At 43.2% G+C, this 23,448-nt stretch overlaps 1 protein-coding gene across 1 annotated transcript; it reads right to left on the bottom strand.

Moving 5' to 3' along the window:
* Positions 1-8,097: 8,097 nt before the first annotated feature.
* Cd40lg (CD40 ligand) lies at positions 8,098-21,493 on the bottom strand. Its single transcript, XM_075957479.1, has 5 exons — positions 21,265-21,493; positions 19,238-19,369; positions 14,517-14,571; positions 12,636-12,698; positions 8,098-9,360 (listed from the first exon to the last, which is right to left on the bottom strand). Exons 1-5 carry the CDS (start codon positions 21,418-21,420, stop codon positions 8,984-8,986), a joined length of 783 nt encoding a protein of 260 aa, XP_075813594.1. The 5' UTR covers positions 21,421-21,493; the 3' UTR covers positions 8,098-8,983.
* Positions 21,494-23,448: the final 1,955 nt, after the last annotated feature.

Raw genomic sequence — 23,448 nt, 5'->3', positions numbered from 1 at the left:
CTAGTCAGCCCCTATTTTACATTCTACTGGTGTGTGGGGTTCTTCTATATATGTGTTGCTTTTGTTGGTTAATGAATAAAAAATCTGGCTTGGCCTGTGATAGGGCAAAATAGAGCTAGGCGGGGAAAACTAAACTGAATGCAGAGTCACAGAGACACTATGGAGCCGCCAGAGGAGAAAGATGCAAGTCACAAGCCAGAACCTTGCCAGTAGGCCATGAGCCTCATGGTAAAATATAAATAATAGAAATGGGTTAATTTAAGATAAGAATAGAAATGGGTTAATTTAAGATAAAAGTGAGCTAGAAATATGCATGAGCTAATAGGCCAAGCAGTGTTGTAAATAATACAGTTTCTGTGTGATTATTTCGGGTCCAGGCAGCCGGGAACAAACAAGCAGCCTCTTTAGAACACTCTACTTCTGAGAGTTCCTGTTTTTATATTCCATATATGAGACTGAGATGCATGATGTTTGTCTTTATAAATAAGCCTGGCTTATTCCATCTAGCACAATTCCCTCCAGGTTCATAATGCTGTTACAAATTAGTTTCTTCTTTTTGAGGGCAAAGTGGTATTCCATTGTATGTATATCTACCACATTTTTATCTATTTATCTATTCATAGATTCTTACCCAGAGACAGATATTGGGGTTCAACCTGGAAATCAGAAGAGGAAAGCCCCCAAGTCACTAGAGAGCTCTTACCTCTATGAAATCTTCAGACTGAAAGAGAGCGAGTTCCTGTCTCATCCCACCTTATAGTCCTCTCTGGCGCTGGGATTAAAGGTGTGCACAACCACTGCCCAGCCCCTATGGCTAACTAGTGTGGCTGCTGGGATTAAAGGTGTGTGCAGCCACTGCCTGGCCTGTATGGCTGACTAGTGTGACTGCTTTATGCTAACCTTTAGACAAGCTTTACTTATTAAAGTACAGATGAACTATCACTACAAGGGCGCCCAGCATCATGGCCAGTGTAGGTTATTCTAGATCTTGACTCAGTGAACAGTACTGCATTGGGTATGGGAATGCAGATATGTCTTCAACATAGTGATTGCCTTTCTTTTAGAAATGGTGAGGAGTAGGTTGAGGTTGGAAATTTTAGCTAGTCCTTTCGCATCAGCCTTCCCTCAACCTTCCCTTTCCACTTAAGGTTCTATTTTACAGTGTGATCAACCGTGTAAAGTAGTGAGCAAATGTCACCTACTGGTGACATAGAACTTCCCTTAACTTTTCTATCTTTCATCTTCTGGCCTCAGCTTACAAACCACTTGAAGTGCATCTCACAAATTTCCTTCCACCATTAAGAAAGATACCATCATTTTCCTATCCATGTACTCATCCCTTTTTGTGTTTTACAACAGTTTGTCAATCTGTGATATTTTCACCCGTGATCTCTGGTGTCAGCAGTCAGGATGAGAAGTGTTTGAGTTGGGGGCTGGGGAGGTTAACTCAGTAGATGCCATGAAAACAGGGGACTCTGAGCTGGATCACCAGAGCACATGTAAAAGTGGTGATACGGTGGCATGTACCTATAACCCCAGAACTGAAATGGCAAAGACAGGTTGCTTCTTGGGGCTCACTGGCCAGCCAGCCTAGCCTGCTCACTGAGTTACAGGCTGGTAAGAGACTACCTCACTAAGGTGGGGCTGGAGAGATGGCTAAGCCAGTAAAGGTGCCGGCCTTGAAGGCTTAGCGGCTTGAGTTCAATCCCCAGAACACACATAAAGGTGGAAGAAGAGAACCAACTCCACAAAGTTGTCCTCTAATGTCTCCATACATGTGATGCTGCATGTGCATGCCCTACCTTCATAAATGTGAAGGAAAAAATGTAATTTATGTGCTAGAAATGCTGAAGCATGAATGAACAGTATATACAGTGGTTCTGTTGAACTTGTCCATATGGCCTAACTTGAGGACAACTGACCAGGTCTCTTCCTCAAGAGGGCACCAGATCTCATTACAGATGTCTGTGAGTCACCATGTGGTTGCTGGGAATTGGGAAGAGCAGGCAGTGCTCTTAACCACTGAGTCATCTCTCCAGCTCATCATAAATGTACACATAGCATAATAATAAAACTAAAGTTTAAAAAACTCCAAAAGGTGGATGAGTGCTGTGCAATGGTCCTGATGTTGGCCTATGCCCTATACACACAGAGGGAGGAGAGGAGAAAGATGAATTGGATACTGTTTGCTGCTCCACACTGTCTATTCCTATTCCCACATTTCCCCCCAAAAACATAAGGGCAAACATATATTTTTCCAAAGTCTCACAGCAAGGGTTCTGGATATGATGAAGGTGCACATACATTTCCAGTTATGCTAAGAATGTGGGGTGCATAATTTAGACAAAGTCTGTCTTCTATTGGTCTTCAGGAAGTTCCCAATACACTGTGCTGTCTCTAGTCTACACTGTAGTGTCTCTGCTCAATCTTTGTGGGCGACTCTGTAGCAGTAACAGTGCCAGGCTGTAGTCATAGCAGCAACTTCCTAACATTTGGGTCGCAACTGCCATGAATGACTTTGAAGCCATTAGTTCACCAGAAACACCCTTCTGTGCGCCCACATTTTTGTAGATAGCAAATTAACTTTCTGCTCGAGCTCCCTGACTGTTTTTTCCTTGCTTTGAATAGTTACATTTAACTTTGTGCCTCCCACACACTAAGAACTCTATTAAATGGTTCACGTATTTCGGTTCCTGCAAACTTCAAATGACCGGATCAGGTCTTTCTTGCTGTTGTCTCCACCTTACAGATGAATAAAGGTACAGAGATGTGGAATGATGAGGTAGTACATGGTGGAGGGGACTGAGTCTATGTTCTGGTCTACCTCTTGGACATGTGCTTGTATACCACATTCCTCTTCTGCCCTTGATACCTGTCTCGACACTGCTTGCACATCAGCTGGCAAGCCCTGTGCTGGCCTCAGTGTGCTCCGTTTTGTTGGTTGTTTTGAGACAGGGTCTTGTGTATATCAAGCTGGCCTCAAATGTACTATGTGGCTCAGGATGACCTCGAACTTCTAATTCTCCCGCCTTCTCTACCTCTGATTTCTTGGATTACAGGCATGTGTTCCCATGCCAGGTTTTCTGGGGTACTGGGTATTGAACACAGGGTCTCATGCACGATATGCTAACATTTTATGAATGAGCCACATCTCCTGTCGAGAAGCGAACTCTCAATTGTCAAATCTAGAGAACTGCTTTTCTTTTTCCTTTTTTTTAAAGGATAAAATCCTAGGCCAAACCCATGAGGGTCTGGGTTAGTACTCCATAGGCTTTGTGGAGGTCTGCCAATTTTGTTTTAATTTTATTGAATTTTATTGAGCTCTACATTTTTCTCTGCTTACCTCCCTGCCTCTCCCCTCCCCTTCAACCCTCCGCCAAGGTCCCCATGCTCCCAATTTACTCAGGAGATATTGTCTTTTTCTACTTCCCATGTTGATTAGATCTATGTATGTGTCTCTTAGAGTCCTCATTGTTGTCTAAGTTCTCTGAAATTGTGATTTGTAGGCTGCTTTTCTTTGCTTTACGGTTAAAAACCACTTATGAGTGAGTACATGTGATAATTGTCTTTCTGTATCTGGGTTACCTCACTCAAAATGATGTTTTCTAGCTCCATCCATTTTCCTGCAAAATTCAAGATGTCATTATTTTTTTCTGCTGTGTAGTGCTCCATTGTGTAAGAGAACTGCTTTCAATACCCAAAAGTGACAATTTTTAAAGATGATTTCTCAGTATGTGCCTCAAACTGGTTTTAGATAACTCAAGTGTTGCCTGAAGCTGGTCTTTAACTTGTTACTGTTCAGTCTCAGCTGCCCTAATGCTAGAGTTACATATTCACAGACGTGTATTGCCTCACATGGCTCCTTGCGCTCTCTCTCCTGCCCTTCCTCCTTGTTTCCCTCCATCTCTCCCTCCCTCACAGAACTCTATCGTTCTCCCACTTTTTTCCTGTTGTGTATTTTGTGTTTGATTTCATTTCACTTCACATTCAGAGCCCTCTTTGTCCCACTTCATGGGCAAGGCTTCTCGGTATGTCAGAGCTTCCAAGTGGGATCCTTGACTGTAGACACTTCAGCTGCTGAATGCAGACCGCTATTCCGTGCTTCACCATGGGCTTCGTTTGATGATCAGTCTGGGAGAGCAGAGTCTGCTGGGACTTTCTGTTGACCTTCTTGTTGCGTCATCATCAACCCTGAAAACACAATACTTTCACCCTCCCCACTTTCCAGATGTGGACACCGTGAGGTTAAATGATTTGTTCACAGTTATAAAGTCGACAGATTATGGAGCCTGGATTAAAATTCTGACTAGTTCCAGAGTTAACCACCATACCACAACAAGAACAGAACAATAGTCATACCTAGTTCCAGGTGCCTTCCCACTTTAAAGGCCTAAGGAGGAACAATGCATCTTGTCCCAATATAGTGCATCTCGTCCCGTGGCAATAGTTGAATACACTGCAAAACATGGTCCCACTGGAAGCCAAGGAGTGTTGTAGAATAGTATCTTAGCTATGTAAAGATATGCTACATCTGTTCGTGCTGTGGGTTATTACTTTAACTGTGCAAAGATGTGTTACTCTTGTTTACACCATATTTGTTTGACAATGTAAGGATGTGTGGCATTTGTTTCACCTTCTCTGCCCAAGGCACCTGATTGGGCTAAAAAAGAGCTTAATGCCAGCAGCTGGGCAAAGAAAGGAAGACTAGGCAGGGCTAGCTGGCAGAGAGAGGATAAATAGAAGGAAAAAAATATCTAGCTTTGAGAAGGGAGAAGGGAAGAATGAGAGAAGGAGGAGGAGGGACATGCCCAGACCAAGAAGCTGGGCAGATGCCAGCCAGCCAGATGTGGAGAAACAGTGCAAGTGATATATACAGAAGAAAGAAAGGTAATAAGTCCCGATGCAAAAAGGTCAATAAAGAGAAACAGGCTAAGTGGAAAAAAAAAGCTATCCAGAAATGAGGCTAATCTAGGGCAAGCATTTATAACTAACAAGCCTCTGTGTCATGATTTGGGAGCTGGTTGATGGCCTAAAAGAAAAAAGCCGAGCCCACAGGAGCCCACAGCTGCTTCCCCTTAAGTGGGGTGCTCCTGTGCTGCAAGCCTGTCACAGCACACATTTGCATTTTGTGGTTACCTGCTTCCTATCTAATAGCAAAGACAGCAATATTTGGTACTGTGTTCATTTTCTGTGTATTTAGAAAAATGATCATTTCAATCATTCCTGCTCCACCATTCCATGGAATATAGAAGTGATAGGTTTATAAAGCACCGTGGGCTAGGGTTGTGGCTCAGCTGCTTGCCTAGCGTGCATGAAGCCTCGGGTTTAACCCCTAGTACTGAACAAACCAGGAATGGTGGCACAGGTGCCTGGGAGGTGGAGGCAGGAAGACTCTTGGTCAAGTCAGGGTTCTGGTTTGCTGAACAGGGTCAAGGAAGATGGCATTCAGTGGAATGACCAACATTGAAAGAGCCATCCGTCACACAGACAAAAGGAATAGGGGTTCCATCTGTGTGCATTGGGTCTAAGGGTCTGAGCCCACTGCTGAGATGCAGGGCAATTACTGAAGCTATTACCTGAGTATACAGGCTCGCTCCTGCCATTCCAGGAGTATGAGAATTGGAAGCACGAAGATCTTTACAGACTTGAGCCCAGCAAGGAATACATAGTGAGGCCTAGGCCAGCCTGGGCTACTGAGGGAGGCCCTGTCTCCAAAAGCATAGCCAAAGCAAACAAAACCCCAAACAATGGCATCCCAAAAGTATTTCAGCAATCAATTGAAGGTGGTTGTTAAAACCATGACTCTAGCAGAGAGATCCTATGGCATAGAGGAGAAGGGGAAGGCCTGCACCCCAGTCTTTCAGAAGAGCAAGGGGACCTTGAGGAAACGAGGTGAGAGGCTGAGGGCCTTTGGCTACTTGGGGTGGAAGACTGGACAAAAAGGTCCAGAGTGGCGCTGTGGGAAGTGGCATCTAGAGGGCGGTAGAGATTATAGGAAAACAGGAGGCAGCCTAGAAAATGCACTGGTTTTTATTTTGCTTTATTAACAATTTTTATTTATTTTACATACCAACCGCAGTTTCCCCTCCCTCCTCTCTTCCCATTCCCTCCTCCACCTCCCTTCTTCCCCTCTCCCCGTCCACTCCTCCTCTGTCTCCATTCAGAAAGGGATATGCCTCCATGGACTTGAACAAAAAAAATGCAGTGTTTTACGTCAATGATATTACTTCTGGTTACAAACATTTAACTATTTAATTAAATTTAATTTAATTAAAATCTAAGGGTCTTTCTTTGAATGTGCAGCCCTGGCTAGCCTGGATCTCACTATGTAAACCAGCTTGGCCTTGAATTTGCTGCTATCTTCCTTCCTCTCCCCCAAACTATGCTGCTGTCTCGGGTGTACACCACCATCCCACCCCTCCTTTTTTGAAAAATGTTCCTTACTACAAGTAGAACTTGTTTGGAAGCTAATGGCTCCCAAGGAAAAGAAACGTAGGTTAAAACACAGGGGGAATGTTTAAATTCAGAGAGCATGCATCTATAAAGATTATTTTTAAACATTCTGCCTGCATGTTCTGGTCTTGTTTGTACAGACAGTTCTAGGAGATACTGTTTACAAAGTGAGCATCCCTGAAACCATATACGCATAAACAACAAAAACGAACTCAGTGGGTTATAATTATGTACTTGTGCATCCTTATGAATTCATATATATGTAACACTAAAAATCAAAAAAAAGAGACTGTCATCAATTTGAGAGGGGAGGGACATGGCAGGAGTTGGAGGGAGGGGACTCGGGCAGCGCTAAAGGTAGGAAAGGGAATGGATAATGCGATGTAATTATACTTTAATTACAATGTATAAAAGTAAAATAAAAATAAATCTATCCAGGCAACAAACTCTACTAAACCAGTGATGTCTCTTGCCCACACAATCCCTACTATCTAACTCAGACAAAACGCATAAGGAAGATTATTCCCCAACATGGGTATTCCACTGCTGTAAAGAAGAGAGAATCATGATATATGTTTTGTTCCTCTCCATTTTGACTGAGCCGGTTCCTTCCTTAAAGCAGGCTTAAGAGTCTGGCCTTCCTAAAAAAGGAAGAGCATCATAGCCACCATTACTAGGTTGCCGTCTCATTTCCTTCAAGCCTCTTAGGTGGAGGTTTGTCAGCTGAGGCTTTTTTTTTTGCAGTGCTTTACATGGACCCCAGGGTGTCACACTTGCCAGAGAAGTACCTTGCAGCTGAGCCACCCTGACCCGCTTCATAAGTGAATATAGTAGAAGGATGTTTGCTCCGGGAGGGCACAAATGCATGGTGCACATAATTTCTGGTTAGTTCCTAAACCCACGAACATCACTCTTGCTCATAACAAAGGTCTCTTGTTGCGGGTTGTGTGCAGACACACGAGTTTGTCCGACATGGCGTCAGCATTACGCTGGGTTTTTATAATGCGAGAGCTCTAGTCAACACGTTGCTGTGCTCTTCACTATATTGAAGAGCAGGGACATGAGGAAATACCCTTCCTCCTTCCCTTTTTCACCTCCACAGCAGTATTTTTTCGATGAATGTGTTTCTGTTAAGCAAAATATTCTACCAATTCGATTGAATTTCTTATATCCTCATTTCTTACAGCACAGTTAGAGGTGGACTTCAGCAGGAAGGCTCTAGGCCAATAATCACCCTAGTGATGCTCCAGCTCCATTTCCTCTTGCTTAGAGTCAAGCCACCTAAAGAGTTGTAAAAAACCTTTGATACTGCTTCTCATTTAAGGCTCTCTCTCCAGTCCCTCTTAGCTGTGATCAATTTTGAAAATGTCAGTCTCTTGCAACTTTCACAGGGCAAGTTGGGAGTAGAAGCTCAGATTGCTTTCACCGACCAGGCTTACATGTCATCCATCAAAGGCTATGGCAGACTTCCAGAGAGCGTGCTGTCACTAAGATAGCTCGCTGCGTGCTCAGCTTGAGAACTACGTTTACGGTAATAGCAAAAAAAAAAAAGTTGGCAAAACTCCCTTCACTACTCACCTTCTCATCCTGAGTTGGCGCAGAGCTATAAGTACTAAACAACAGCAATAACACGGTAGAGGCTCTTTATTATTCAAAAATAAATAATGACATAATCATTAGGTTCACTACAGAAACAATGGAGACTGCAGGGAGCTACAACAGATTCCTTTAAATACAGTCGTCCCACGAGGAGGAATAGCCAGGCCAGGAGCTGCTGTCTACACTGCCCTGACGGTGCTGGAGACAGGGACAGGGTAGAGAATAAGAGAACCAGTCAGTAAGAGCATGGCTCTATGTGGGGTGTGTGTGTGTGTGTGTGTGTGTGTGTGTGTGTGTGTGTGTGTGTGAGTGTGGAGAGAGAGAGGGAAAGAGAGACAGAGAGAGACAGAGAGAGAGACAGAGAGAGAGAGATTGGAGAGATGTAAAGATTGAGTGTTGGGTATTGGGGGGTGGGGAGGTAGAGGCAGACTTTCTCAGTTCTCCCTGGGAGACCTTAGAAACTGGCCTCTTGGGGCCACAGGGAACCCCAAGCCAACCATAACAGATGGTGAGCTAAGGCTCACAGCGGCCCTTGTGCATCTTTCCTGGTAAGCCAAGTGCACTGTCCACTGAAAGACACGCTCCTGAAGCAACACAGCCGAGCTCGCTCCGCTATCTGCTCTTTCATCTGAGCTCTGCCATCTGTGCTTCATGCCTTGGCCTTTCCTTAGGGCTCTCTGGCTGCAGGCATCAGTAGAGGTGCTGCTTCAGGTTACAAGCTCTTAGGGAGCAGGGTCCATTAGGATTTGTGCCTGCCCTGTAATTCTCTTATCTCAGCTCTATGTGCCTTGGGGTACATAATAAATAGTTCTCTGTGAGGAGGGTCCAAGGGTTATAAATAGGCAGTCAACAGGGGGCGAGTCCTAACTGATTTGCTGTGTGGGGAAGACTGCCAGCATCAGCCCTGCTGCAGCCTGGGACAGCACACTGTTCAGATTTTGAGCAAGCCGAAAGATGTGAAGCCGACTCCGTGCATCACTTGGCTTGCATCAGTCACGTTGACGAACAAAGAAGAGTCTTCTTGCAACTCAAACACTCCTCCCAAGTGAACAGACTGTTGGCCGCAGGGCTTGGAGGAACTGTGCGTGTTTGCCGCCCTGAGCAGGATTCTCTCAGATCCGCTGGTGGACTTCAGACAGAGGCTGACTAAAAATGGGTCTTTACTCGAAGGCTGCTGATTAGTACAGAAGGTGACTTGGGTGTACACATAGTAGAGTCCTTGTCTTTTAACGGTCAGCTGTTTCCCACTTTCGAGTGTTACCAAGTTGTTTTTCATGGTATAATATCCTTTCTTGGCCCACTGTAGAACTGTAACAAAGAGAAGGAAATCCCTGGTGAGCAGAAGCCTAGCATGGCATATATTCTAACAGGAAATACAGTGGAAGGTTGGAGGCCGACTTTATGTGAGAACTAATTCTCAAGGCCTCTTGTGGCCATCAGAGGCACGGTGAACATAGATACCAATTCTACATGGGCTTCAGAGGCATTGTCAGCTTTCAACCTGGCTTTTCTTCAAACTTGGGCAAGTCACTTGATCACCCCAAGCCTAAGTCCCTTGGCAACAGAACAGGGACAGTATGAAAGTATATTTCAGAGACTTGGAAAAGTTAAAGTAGCAGATGACAGCAAGGTTTCTCGCTTTAGAGTTCTTTGAGCCAGTGTATCCTTGAATTTAAGATAGCCAGGCAGGGGATGTGCACCTAGAATTCTCACACAGAGGCAGGGAATGTCAAGCTCAAGGTCAGTGTTATCTTTGGCCACTTTGAGACTCACCTGAGTTAAGTGAGACCTTGTCTCAAAACAACAACACAAAGGGGACTGAAGAGGTGGACTCTAAAGAAGCCCTGGGACATGCTTGCATTCACCCTACAGAAAACATGAGTCCCAGGCTCAAGGAACACCCCTGCTTCAGGGGAACAGATGAAGGGTGATGGGAGAGGGTAGCCTCTTCTGGTCTTTGTATACCCCCACTGTCCCCCACTTATGTGTACATTCATACAGGCATACATATGGAAACATGAATGAATGAATGGTTTAAAACGAAGTGCAAATGAATTCAGAATTATGCATAGCATATAAATCTTACTCATGTGAGTGTGAATACTTAGCTTATCATGAATTCTACAAAAAGTTGTCTGTCTACCGAGTTTAGCAACAACTCAGAGACAAGACCCCATTTCTTCCTCCTACCTTACGCTCTTGCAAACCTGACTTGCCTCCCACGACCAAGTCTAAATTAGGCGAGGAAGTATGAAAATAAACCATGTGCTCACTTAACTGGGTTTTCATCTCTCATCGGAGTGGGTGCCACCAACTTGAAAGTACCCATATTCTTGTGGCTACGGCAGAGTCCCCACCAACAGTGTGCCATTTTCTCTGCTGGGATGTTGAGTGGGTTCAAAGCCGTGTGTACCCAATTTCAAATCTCAGCTTCCACAGAAAGCTCAGTGTGATGGGGGTAAGGGGTGGGAGGTGGGGAGAAGTAAAAGTATTGGTATATTTACTTTCTTGAGATTTTCCAAATATTTTGTTTGATGGCCTTACATTAACTAGGGCATAAGATACTTCTTTTTCCAGACTTCTCTTTTTGTATAAGAAGGCATCTCACCATGCCTGATATTTCTGGGTACTCCAAATTCTTCATAAAGGGCGTTTGTTTATGATGTTTTCACATTTGGGCAATTTGATTCTGTTTAATGAATTAGTTCTCCCCTTTACATTTTTTTTCCTTTTTTGAGACAGGGTCTCAGTACAAATCCTTTGCGGGCCTGCAACTTGTTTTGTAGGCCAGGCAAGCCTAGAACTCAGGGAGATCTACCTGCCTCTGTCTCCTGAGGTTCCTCCCCTTTGGGGGGCACAGGATTTCATGTATGCCCGGTTAGCTTAGAATTTGCTTTGTAGACTAGGATGATCTTAACCATCTAATCTTTGTGCTTCCATCCCTAGCGCTGAGATTACAGATGTGTGCCACTAGGCTCTGTTTTTTCACTTAATTCCTTACTTCATTGTAGTTCTTGCTAGGGCATGTTGGTCAAGTTTGTAGCGTCGCGTCTAGAAAAGACAAAAATGCGCAGCTGCGGTGTACTGGACTATATCTTTCCTACTTTGTCCTGTGTAGATCTACTGTGATATAGACTTGTGAGATATTTCACAAGCAGTACCCATTCTAGGCCTTTCAAAGAAGTCAGAATTCCATAGGTACCACTTGACCAAGACCAGTAGGAAGTGATTCTAAAGGGTTTCTCTGTTGTAATTTAATGCAAAAGTGAATAGATCGTATGAATGGCTTCCCTGCCACAGAAATAATTGTGGTGTTTTCCCATAAGCATGTTTTAAGAGAATGTTCTATGAGAAAATTTAATAAATGTTATAGGAACAACTGGTCTCTATGAAGAACTTTATGTCTCTCTGGATAGCTCAGTGAAGTAAGCTAAGTACTGGCATCTTATTCTGGAATAGCGTAGCTTGACAGTGTGTAACTCATCTCCCACATTAGCTGATTGATATTCAAAGCTATCCTGTGGAGTATGTGAGAAAGAAAACCACCTCAGACTGAATGGCATGTGTCTAAAGTCAGTTTTAAGTGGCTTGTGGCTCTCGAATCTAGTGTTCCCAAATTCCCTAACCAGAATGCTTACGTCTGTACCATGAACCACAATACAATGCATGTGCTTCTGTGGTATAGCCACTGAGGGGCTCAAGTCACCTCAGAGACATGATTGTGTCTTCCTTTGTGTTTCTGTCTTCGTCTCTTACACACACACACACACACACATACACGTACAAATGTACACACATAATTTAGAATGCAGTCGTCCATGTCTTTATATACATGGGGAATTTTATGCTAGCATACATGTTTACATTCATCTACAGATGTGATCCACTCTACAGCATCGGCTATCACAAGCTAGAGATTTGAGGAAGAATAGGATCTGGAATGATGTTAGCAGATATATGGAAATAAAATAGGGGCTAGGATGAGAATAGGGTATGTATGGAAATAAAGGCATTCCTTGCTGAAAAGATCACGGTATGCCATCTGTTGTTACTTCATTGAAAAATCTAACATCTTGGCGCCTATTGATTGTTACAAAATGATTTTGCCTTTAATTTCCCTAAGGTCGGCCCCACTGAGGCTGGGGTTAATCATACCGGGACTGACAGATGACACAAAAAGACCTCCTGGGACCCATTTATACACAGTGAGGAGGGCTTAGGAGGAGAGATGTCCCCAGTAAGGAGGTCACTACCTGCCATCTCTTTTTATGCTTGCAAAATAATGGTTCTCCTACCCAGTCATTCGTCATTTAGAATCAGCTACTGAGCAAAAACATAACGAGAACATCGGGACTCTTTCCCACCTCCTTTTGTCGCTCTAAGTCCCATCTGTCATTTGAGCTGACTTTGATGACAAAGGACAGCGTGTGAGAGTTATATGGGTAGGTTTGTAAATTGGTCCCTGGAGGAAGAGAAGTGCCTAATGATTAGGCCGCATAGCTTTGGGGTACCCTCCCCACACACACACATGCCCACATACTCACACACCTAGGTGGCTTTCACTCAGATGCTATGGGACTTACCAGATGTTGTTTTACTGTTGGCCTCACTGACAACATGTACTGCAATTTGAGGGTCCTCATCACCTGAAATGAAACCAAAAACATACTGTCAGGCCAAGGAAACCTACAACTGCGTGTGGAACTAATGGGTCCAGTTTTACAACAGCGGAATAGTGACTGAGTTTACCTTAAAGGATGGAAAACTGGTCCAGCAATCCTTCCCATTGAAGGGAAGGGTGGCTTCTAATACCTTAAAAACTGTATTGGCTGTTTCCATCGATCCCTTTTCCTGATATTCAATGCTCAATTCTGCTTACCTCAGATGGACAGAGGCTACAATATTTGCTTTCATTAAATCTGCCTTGAATTGTGCTTTTAAGAACACTTGCCATACACTGGAGTGGTAGTGGGCACCACTGCTGTGCCTGGGCACTGAGTTAGTGATATGATTATCATGTCTGATTTGGTCAAATGACTTTCACACTACGACACTGAGCTCTCTTTGTCTTGCAAGAGCCTTGCTTCCCAAATAAAAGTACTCATTTCCTAAGTATAGAAACTGTGGGTGCTTTCTTTCCAGTTATGAGCCTGATTCTGAGAATGTTGTAGGTATATTATGGAGGATGTTTTGATTACAAAACCATGCATAATCTGAAAGACCAATTTGGTCAAATTTATGATTTGTCTAAAGACAAGCATCCACAGGGGCTTTTCCTTAAAATCTCACTGTAATTAGCAGATAATACAGCATCATGGAACATGAGGAAAGCTTCAGGGGAATCAGATGAGCCTTTGGCAACAGACCAGGGCTTGAAACAAGTTCTGAGCACCCTCTTCACCTAAGAAAATTGTGTCTATACCATTATATGTATTCATGTCCTCATGTGCATTAGATTTGTGTAGCTACAACATTGTGTTCAATAACTTTGTAATGTCATAGTTTCTGCAGCAGCACCCGCTTTCCCTTTTGCTGCTACTCAAGTCACTCCACACATCACTGGTTTGGGGGTATGATATTCTAAAGGGACCTGGAGAGAGCTGTGTTCAGAAAAGAACATGACTGGGAGAGGAAAGAACCTGGGAAGGATCATGGAGGGAACAGTGGAAAGTACTGGGCATATTCAGCATATATAGAAAAGTTCACTGGGAACGCAGGGTCGTGGTTGCTGTCTTCATCATATAGGGAAGTAATTATTCTTTGCATAATATAGACGTAAAGAACAGAAAGGTATCCAATAAGTAGACAATCAAGGAACAAAATTTGAGGCAAGATGTTTTTGGGTAGATGTTGACTTTAATATAATTCTTAGAACTGTTCAAAGATAGAGCAGGTTGTCTCACTAAGTATAAGGTATTCTATCTCTAGCTATGTCTGAGAAGAGGTCATCTGTTTAGTGCTGCTTCAAAGGGGATTCATATTCTCAGAGGTGTACTGGATTTGAGGGCCATTAAGGTCCCTTCATGACCCCTAGCTATCTAGGACACACTCACTTCAAGAACAGGCAAAGATGAGAATGGAGCATCGCATTCATTGATTCAGGAGACCCTCTGGGTACTGTCTTCCCACAAAATAGTTGTCATTGAATGATGAATGCCATTTTTGCCAAATGATTACTTTCTTGTAATCTGCTGCTCTGAAGGTGGAACCAGATTGTGTGATTGTTTGGATAAGGGTATTGGAGGTAGGGTTCCTTCATATTATATTATCAATATTACAGGAAAATATCCTCATCAAGGTGGACATGAAAAGCCTTTCTGTGTCACTAAGGCCTGAGAAGGTACCAATTCGACCAATATCTTTTATTTTATTTCCAGGGCTAAGTATTCCCTAGTTTATGTGGTCATCCTAAAGCTTCTGTGTGCCCTTTAGGCATTTATAGAAATTGGTAAATAGCAACATACCTTTTTGCATTTCATAGCTGGTTTCTTTTTTCTCTTCTGTGTTTAAACTTACATCCTAAAAGGAGAAGCATTGCAAAAGATTAGTTGGCAGAAGCTCTGCTTTAGGGGTTTTCAAGGGCTCATTCATTTGGCAACTGTCAGTACCATGTTGTCTGCGCCTGGTGAGGATTATAATATAGACGAAGATGCTGTCGTTAATTCCATCATAGCAATTGAGTGTCCCTGTCTCTGACAGATGAGCTGACAGCCCAGAAAACTCAGGGGAGACCCTGGAAGCAAAATCCAGGCCTTATTATCTCCATTACAGTGCTTTCCCCAGACCAGAGGTTGTGAATTTGACCCTTGCTATGACCCTGGCCTCCCTTCCTTTCGACGGATATTGATAAATAATGCTGAATGGGGCAATAACTCAACACTGGGAGCTGGCATACAGAATATTATCAGACATGATGCAGGGTGTGGGTCTGTTCCAATGAGATTGCTTGGAAACCTCGCAGGGATAGATTTGAATATGATTATGGGAGAGAAATCCAGATTTTTACTTTGATTGTGCTTTTGTGGTAGCTGTCCCGTATGGCCTGGACTTACTAAGAGTAATCAACATTCAGAAAATATAGGCCATCTTCTTCTAATGCTGGTGATGGTCTTCAAAACACATAGTTTCTTGTTTTTCTTTTAAGGTTTTTATTTCGTTTTTGACAATCCCATGCATATGGTTTTGTGTTTTTAAGACAGGTTCTCATGCAGCCTAGGCTAATCTTGGACTTGTTTCAAAGTTGACAGTGATCTTGACTTCCTGATCCTCTTGTTCCTACCTCCCAGATGCTGATTTTAGCCATGTATCACAATGACTAGCTAGTGCAACACTTGAAGATTTCTTCTACTTAGGAGGCGACAGAATGCTACTCACGCTTAAGGAAGTTAACACAGACTTCCTTCTATGTAGACTGAGAGATGATAAAGGCTATCGCCGCCATTTTAAGGAGGGGGAATGAAAGGTCTGGCAAGAACGAGGTTATCTAAAGGGTCTGAGAATTAAATGAAGTACAGAACACAGGACCGCATTCCCAGACCTGGCTTAGTCTGTTTCACCGCTCGATTCTGAACAAGAGGGAAAAGAAAAGAGTAGTGTTTCCACACCTAATAGTCCTGTGCTCCTTGACATTCCTGGAACCTAATGTCTGCAGGGCCCTTCCCCTGCTTTCCTCACTCCAAGAAGGCATTTGTGGTGTGTTAGTCTTGACTATCACAGCTATGCGCTCAGCTCGGTTGCCAGATGTGAGGGCATAAGGCGCAGAGACCCAAAGGGGAATCTGAGCCTTAAAACGTTCACATGGGCTCCACAGATGTTCACATGGGCTCCACAGACCAACTTTCCATTTGAGCTGCTGTGGGGCACCACGGCAATGCGGCAACAGGAAAATGTTTGTGAGCTAACAAGTAAACAAATGACTGTTTGGTGTCTTTCAACCACTGGTGTGTGATGATGGAAGTTAAGATACTACTTCGGGCTAGATGGTTGCAGCGATCTTGGGGCCTGGCCCAGATGAAAACGTGAAGTCAGCAAAGTTTGTCTTTTATGCACCCAGTTTTGCCTTTTTGTGAACTTTCCCCAAGCCACACTCCTCAGAGCCTTTTTTTCTTCACTTTTCACTTAAACTGATAGACTTTTAAAAGTCAAAGTTCAGAGAAATCTTGGATTAATGATTTCTCTTTCAATGGAAACCTACGTGGCAGGTATGGATATAGTACCCTTTATGGAAATGATTTGATGCCATCAAAGGCACCTCGGGCATTGGTAGACAGATAACCTCGAGACTGAACCCTCTAGACACGGAGTGAAGTAGATTTCAATGTGTAACTATGCTGTTCAAAGTGGTGCTTCCACTTGCCCTACCATGAGCCCTGACTCCCATCTCTGTGATATTCGTCTCTGAAGTTAGTGAGCTTTTAGTCATGAGAGGTATTTAAATAAAAATTGGGTGACCACTTTTTTAGAGAGAGTGGAGAGAAGACAGGAATTCTAAGAACTAAGAATTGCATCTGGTTAGTTCTAGGATCCCATCAGACCCTGTGACTTCAAGGTTACTCCGAGCCAGCCAGATCATGTTCCCAAATCCACTAATATTAGCTGAGGAAACACAGGTCTAATCTGGATTTAGTCTATACTTGACGTGCTGGCCTAAGCAGTTCCAGATACTGTTTCGGAGTCCAATCTCTAGGGAAATGGTGATCTATCCGGGGACCAAGATAGAAGATCTTAGCCTAGGGTAGAGAAAAGCTGTGATGCTTTGCCTGGGGCTCTATAGCTGCTGCAGTAGATGCAAGGGGCATCCCTGACAGGCATAGCACATTACTAGGGCCTTGCCTGATGTGCCTAAAACCGTTCTACTTTCTTTTTCATAAACAGGACTGACTCTTCCTTACTCCTATCCTGGGTAGATGATTCTGGAAACTTTCCACATCAGACCTAAATGAAGGCAAAGGGAATTGGCAGGTCACCTGTGAAACCTCTCTGTAAGAAAGAAAAATGGGGGGGGGGGAAGGGGACCAAGCCACTTTCACTGCCATTCAAGGAAATTGAAGATTGTCCACATAGTAACAAAAGACCAGAGCTGGTAGTGTTCTTACAGAGTCTCATCCCCTTATGCAATACAAGAGTAACTGCAGCTCAGAGGATGAAATCATTTACCCAAGGCTGTTCAGCAAAACATAATCATTAGTCTATTTGGGATTATCAACCATCATCTTTGACACAACTTTATACACATTAAAATTAGAGATACCTCACAATACCTTATATTACATCCACAACTCTATAAGCCCCGCAGAAACCTAAGATGTTTTCTGAATTTACCAATCTTGCGAATAAAAGTGATGGAGGTTTTATCTAAATCATAGATTCTGCAATACAGGTGTTAATACAAGGTGTATTATAACCTTGCATAATAAAAAGTTAACTTGAAAAACAATTAGGCCTTGTAGAGAGAATGGAAACAACAAAACCTGGATTAATCTGGACATGGTGGTACATGCCAATAGTTAGAAGCAGGAGAATCAAGAGTGCAAGTGTTCAGCTACATAGCAAGTTCAAGGCCAGCCTAGGCTATACAAAATTGTCTCCAAAATCTAAATAAATAAATTCTAGTTTAGTATAAAGAACTTAAAAGACAGTGGCAGATTTGAGCTGTGTTCTGATCCCAGTAAGCGGCCCAGAAATAAGCTTTTAAAATCTTCTTCACTGGATTAAATTACATCTTGTTGACAGCACAGGAAAATATGTATTAAACTCACAAGTAAGATCTAAAGAGGACAATGAGGTGGCTCAGCGGGCAAAGACCAGCTGCCCAGCATGAGGAACTGAGTTCGATCCGCAGGACCCATGTGGTGAAAGGAGAGAATCAAGTTTTGCAAGTTGTCCTCTGACTTCCACGTGTGTCTCAAATTTACAAATGAAGTAAGATCTTACTCTCTTTGCTCCATTATTTGATTACACATTATCTTTATATAAGAATGAATTCTGGAACCAGACAGTGGCGGCTCACACCTTTAAACCCAGCACTCGGGAGGCAGAGGTAGGCAAATCTCCATGGAGTTTGAGGCCAGCCTGGTCTACAAGAACTAGTTCCAGGACAGCTAGGGCTGTTACACAGAGAAACCCTGTCTCAAAAACTCTAAAACAACAACAAAAAGAGTGAATTTCTGTTGGTTTGTTCAGATGACCGCCCAGTGGATTCAGAGCTGCCCTCAACAGGAAGTGGGTGCTGTCTCTTAGAGCAGCTCCTAAACTACCAATGGATGACCAAAGGTCATCAGCACTCTGAAGGGAAGCGGCAGGAGAGTTTTTGATGTTCTGTTTCGGGGGGGTGGGGAAGAACACCTTAAGCTCATGTTTGTAGTGAACAAATAAATGGAAAAATTCTGGAAATTCATGTATTTGATACTCAGTTAGTAGTAAGCTGGACGACAGCTGGGTTGTTTAGAAAGCTTCGAACCTTTAGATTGAAACCGCTCCATAAGCGAGCAGTGTTGCTCGGGCTCTGCTGGGAGTGGCACTGAGAACGGGCGTCCACCTCTTCGCATGCAACAGAAGGGAAGACCACACTCTCACGGAATCACCATAAGCACTGAAGACAGGACAGAAAATACCTTCCCTTATGGCCTGCCAAGTTATTACTTTCACTACCAGCTGGAGCTGGGAGCCTGGTCTCACGATGGGAAGATATCAATGGATGAATGATAAATGCAGAAATACAAAACTCTAACTGTATGCACTGCATAACTACTGTGTGGTAGTCGCATGTGTGTGTCACTGTGCATGCAGGGATGCATTTTCTCCAGAGAACCCCTTTTCTATTGCAGTGATGTGAACAGGTCCAACTTTTAGCTTCATTTTACCCTAAGGCACTGTCTTCGTTTTGTGCTTTTAGTATGTGCGCATTTCCACACCCACCTATGTGTGTATGCATACATGGATTTATGAGCACGTGTGCTCACATAGAACCCAGTTTGAGAATGTCTCACTCTGTAGAACAAACTGGCCTAGAACGCAGGGCAGTTTGTCATCCTACTGTGTCCTCTAGGGCACTGCCCTTGAAGGTGTGACCACCACCCCTGATTACAGTTTGGAACATTTCTAGTGTCAGAATTCAGTTCGCAGAGCTGGGAAACGTGCTGAAAGTTCTCAGTGGAATGAATCCTCCAGGAGCTGAGCACCTTACCTTGACGAGGTCTTCATATCTCCTTTTTACCTCCTTGCAGTTCAGCAAGGATAAGGATCCTTCTCCTTTGATACATTTCTGTAGCTGTTTTATGAATACAAAATCTTCATGAAAGCTTACTTCCTCTTCTACCTGTTGTGAAATAGCAGGCTTATGAGAAATGTCATCGTGAGGAAGAATACGGCTAATGATGTCTGCCTCCACATTCTCTTCACAGCCCCGAAGAGAGGACGGCTTGGAGAGCATAGATGGGGGATATTAGAAGTTATTATGTTGGATTATTGCTGTTTGATGCTTGCCATTTAGCAACCTTAAAAAGCCAGTGATTCAGATGTCATGTTATCTAACGTCTCTGGATAGAAATCATGACCACTCTAGCGACCTTTCATCACAAGGTGTCTATGTTTTTAATGTACCACAACAGCAATATCCTATAATTGTCCTATTTCCCATCAGCCATAACACAGTTTGCTGCTCAGCTAGTTTGCCTCCTTCATGGCAGTGCTCACAACATGGGGCTTTCTAAAGAAGTTCATCTCTAACGTGGATTTATAATTAGATCTCTCATTTTTCTAATACTTGTAGAAAGCATTTGCATGCTTAAGAAATTCTCTCTCAGCCCCGAAGTGAATGAGATATTTACTTTTCCAAAATTGGAGTAATTAAATGTATGTTATTAACTTGTGTTGTCAACTAATTCCATACCACGCTTTTGTCTTTAAGTGGAGATTATCCGCTTTCAAAACAAGAACTGATACAGTCATGAAAGAACATGCCTACAACCCCTGCACTTGCTAGGCCGAGGCGGGAGTGTTGCTGTGAGTTAAAAGTCAGTCTGGTTTATCTATGGTCAGTTCCTGACTATTCTGGGCTACATTATGAGACTCTGTCTCAAAAATGAAAAGAAAAATCCAAAATCAACCGAACAAATAGCACATTTGAGTCTATATGGGTTATAGTTTCCCCATTACCCTCCAGGCCTATATACAGCCATTTGACTGAGCCCACCAAATAAGTAAACAATCAGACCCAGAACCTGTCTCTTTGCCCAGCAGTGAAGTCCAGTTTGAGTAGGCAAGCAGATTGTCTCTGCTCTCAAAACCCATCACTGCCTCTCCTTATACTGATAGGAACTTCATGACCTTCATTTAGGGCCCCATTTCAAGAAAGGCTAGCCAATGATCCCAGAAAAAAATCCAGCCATCCAGGTGATGCCTAGCCATTGTCCTTACTTCCAGACTTTAGGGACAGCTAGAAACTCGAGACTTTTCTCCTAGTCTTGTGATTGTCATTTTGTGACACAACCCGCATGCTCCTCACTGGAAGTGAACCAATACATGTATATAAGGTAAGCCCTGAAGTTATCTTTTTCTACACAGTCTACTCTCTCCCTGTCCTCTCTTTTCCCTGTATACCCAATCATTTAAGTGTGGAAGACACCTCAGAGGACAACAGAGCCGCTTACAATGGCAGTTGACATTGAAGAATTGTACATTCTGATTTTTTTAAAAATCTGTAACGGAGGTGATGGTACTAATCCAAAACACAATGGAATTTCAGACCAAATCAGTGTTCTTTTTGTCTCGGTCAAATTTTTAAAGAAAAATGTTGTCTTCATGGGGAAAAAAGAGTTTACTTTATGAAGCAAATTATAGAAAATCACCATAACTGCTGCTGGTCTGGCACTTACTATGTACCAGGCACTATTCCAAGTGATTTACGGGGCTAGATTCATCTGATCTCTGGCAGGAGACCCATTTTCATCTCTATTTTCTTGTTGTAGAAAGAGCAATAGAAATACAAATTGGCATGCCCAGAATCTCAGAGCAGTTAAGAGCCAAGCTAAGATTTGAAGCCAGGCTGTCTGGCTTCAGATCCCTTAGTCAGAGGCAAAACTGTGAGACCCCCAATGTCTAGGCAACAAGACTATTAATCCACTTAAGGTTTCTACTGTCCTCCACCATCTGGGTAGAACTTGAATCAACCAGTGTCCAGATCAGTTAATGCAGGCTTGTAGGTCCCCTTACCTTATCCAGTCTTCGATAAAGATACACAGTATAAAGTGCCGAGCCAATCATCTGGGTGATGAGAAAGGCTGTAAGTATATACAGAAGAATTTTCATGCTGACGGGCAGTCCGGGAGCCACGGATCGGGGAGAAGGTTGACTGTATGTTTCTATCATGCTGGCTTAGAGTCGAAATGGTGTCTTCTGACCAAGAAGGTGACTGAGGCAGCATGAGAAGACTGTCAAAGTGGCCGCCTTACTCAGGATTAGTTAAGAGCGCACAATCGTCGCAGCCCACACTTCCTGGAAAATGTGCTTCGTAGTCTTCTGTCCCAGCTACCAAAAAAAAAGTTACGTAAAGGTTTTTTCTTTTCTTTTCTTTCCTTTTTTTTTTTTTACAAAAAAAATTGCACCCATATCATTTACTTCCAGGCTTTCCCTTTTGTTAGTAAAGAAGAAACAAGTTTCGTCTTCCATACATTCATTCTTGCCTTGAAATGTCACAGACTTCTTAAGAGACAATGGCAGTATTTTCCTATCACTGTCTAAAGTTTGGGGCTCACCAGTTTCAAGGAAAGTGACAGATGAGTCCACTAGTAATAAAATCATTTCAATTTCAATCTTACTAATATATCAGGAACATGGCATAAGGGGAAAGGAACAGATGTTAGAAAAAATATGGATTGATTTGGTGCTCTGTGTTTCAAGACTTTGTTTCTTTAATATCTAAGCTCAATGACACCTTGGTAGCTTTGCTAGTCAAAAACTGTATGTCATAAAGCAAAAGAGGGCTCCCTGTTTGTTGAATAAATTGTAACTGGAAAGAGAATTGGAGGAGAATCCCTTTTTTGAAAGGCAAGGCTAACTACAGTGTTTTAGGAACTAAGCGAGAGTGGGGAACCTGATTTGGCCACACTGCCTGTCTCCGTGGTCTCAGCTGTGCTGCCGTGTGTCTAAGGATAAGGAAAATGAACTTCAACTGAGAAACCTGGCTTCTAGTCCTTTCTGTATCAAAAAATTCTTACAGAACCCCAGTCAATCACTTTGCCCCTGTAGGTCTCAGTATCCCCGACACAAAGGGCTATCACCTGCCTTCCTTAGCCCATAGGTTTGGGCAAAGATGGAAATGAAAGACTTTTGAGGCATCTTATACAATATATAGTTATCCCTACTGTTTTCGTTTGGTTGGTTTTGGTTTTTTTTTTTTAAGACAGGTTTTCTCTGTATAATAGCCCCAGCTTTCCTGGAGCTTGGTTTGTAGACCAGGCTGGCCTCGAACTCACAGTGATTCACCTGCATCTGCCTCCTGAGTGCTGAAATTAAAGGTGTGCCTCACACCTTTAACCTGGCTCAGTTATCCCTATTTTTAATGATTTTGTTAGCCTAAGAAATGAGTTTTTGAAATGATTTCTAACTCTTTTTTTTTTTTTTTTGGTTTTTCGAGACAGGGTTTCTCTGTAGCTTTGGTGCCTGTCCTGGAACTAGCTCTTGTAGACCAGGCTGGCCTCGAACTCCCAGAGATCCGCCTGCCTCTGCCTCCTGAGTGCTGGGATTAAAGGCGTGCGCCACCACCGCCCGGCTCTAACTCTTTTTATAATGAAAAAAAACAAAAACCAATAACCATGGCCAAATGATCTCAGGCTGTGACCCTATTGCAGGATTACACGTGTGTGAACAGCTTGTGTGATGTCATATCAGATAGCATTCAAACCAAACTCGGCTGTGGAAACCCCTCTCTCACATCCCGACCTCACGTAGAAACTGTGATAAAATTGCTTTGGTGATTCCTACAAAATTGTTTTAGAAGACAAATAGGAAATAGTCACACTGCTCTGTGAGGCACGCTGTCTGTCTGTGTAGTTAGCACCTGCTGGCTTCCCCTCCCACGCCTCTGCATCCTGTCCTGGGCCCAGACTTGAGCAGCTTTTCACTACATCTGCTAAGGAGGTGGCTTCAAAGCAAATGATAAACTTTGATCAGTCAAGTCAGAGGCTTTGGTTCTTAGACAAGTGATCATACTTGGGCTCTCAAGACTGTGTCCCAGGCCAGCTTCACATAATTAGAGAGTGGTTCACAAAAGCCCTAGGAAGATCAGTTTGACCCAGCCACGCTCAAGGGAGAGATTGCTGCAGGGACCTCGAAGAGACAGTCAGGGTTTGTTTGTGTGATCAACTTCAAGAAAGAGTTGTTCAGCCTTCCTGCTCC

The sequence above is a fragment of the Microtus pennsylvanicus genome, chromosome X (assembly GCF_037038515.1).
Source record: "Microtus pennsylvanicus isolate mMicPen1 chromosome X, mMicPen1.hap1, whole genome shotgun sequence".
Lineage (NCBI taxonomy): Eukaryota > Metazoa > Chordata > Mammalia > Rodentia > Cricetidae > Microtus > Microtus pennsylvanicus.
This window is presented reverse-complemented; position numbering and strand designations above follow the sequence as displayed.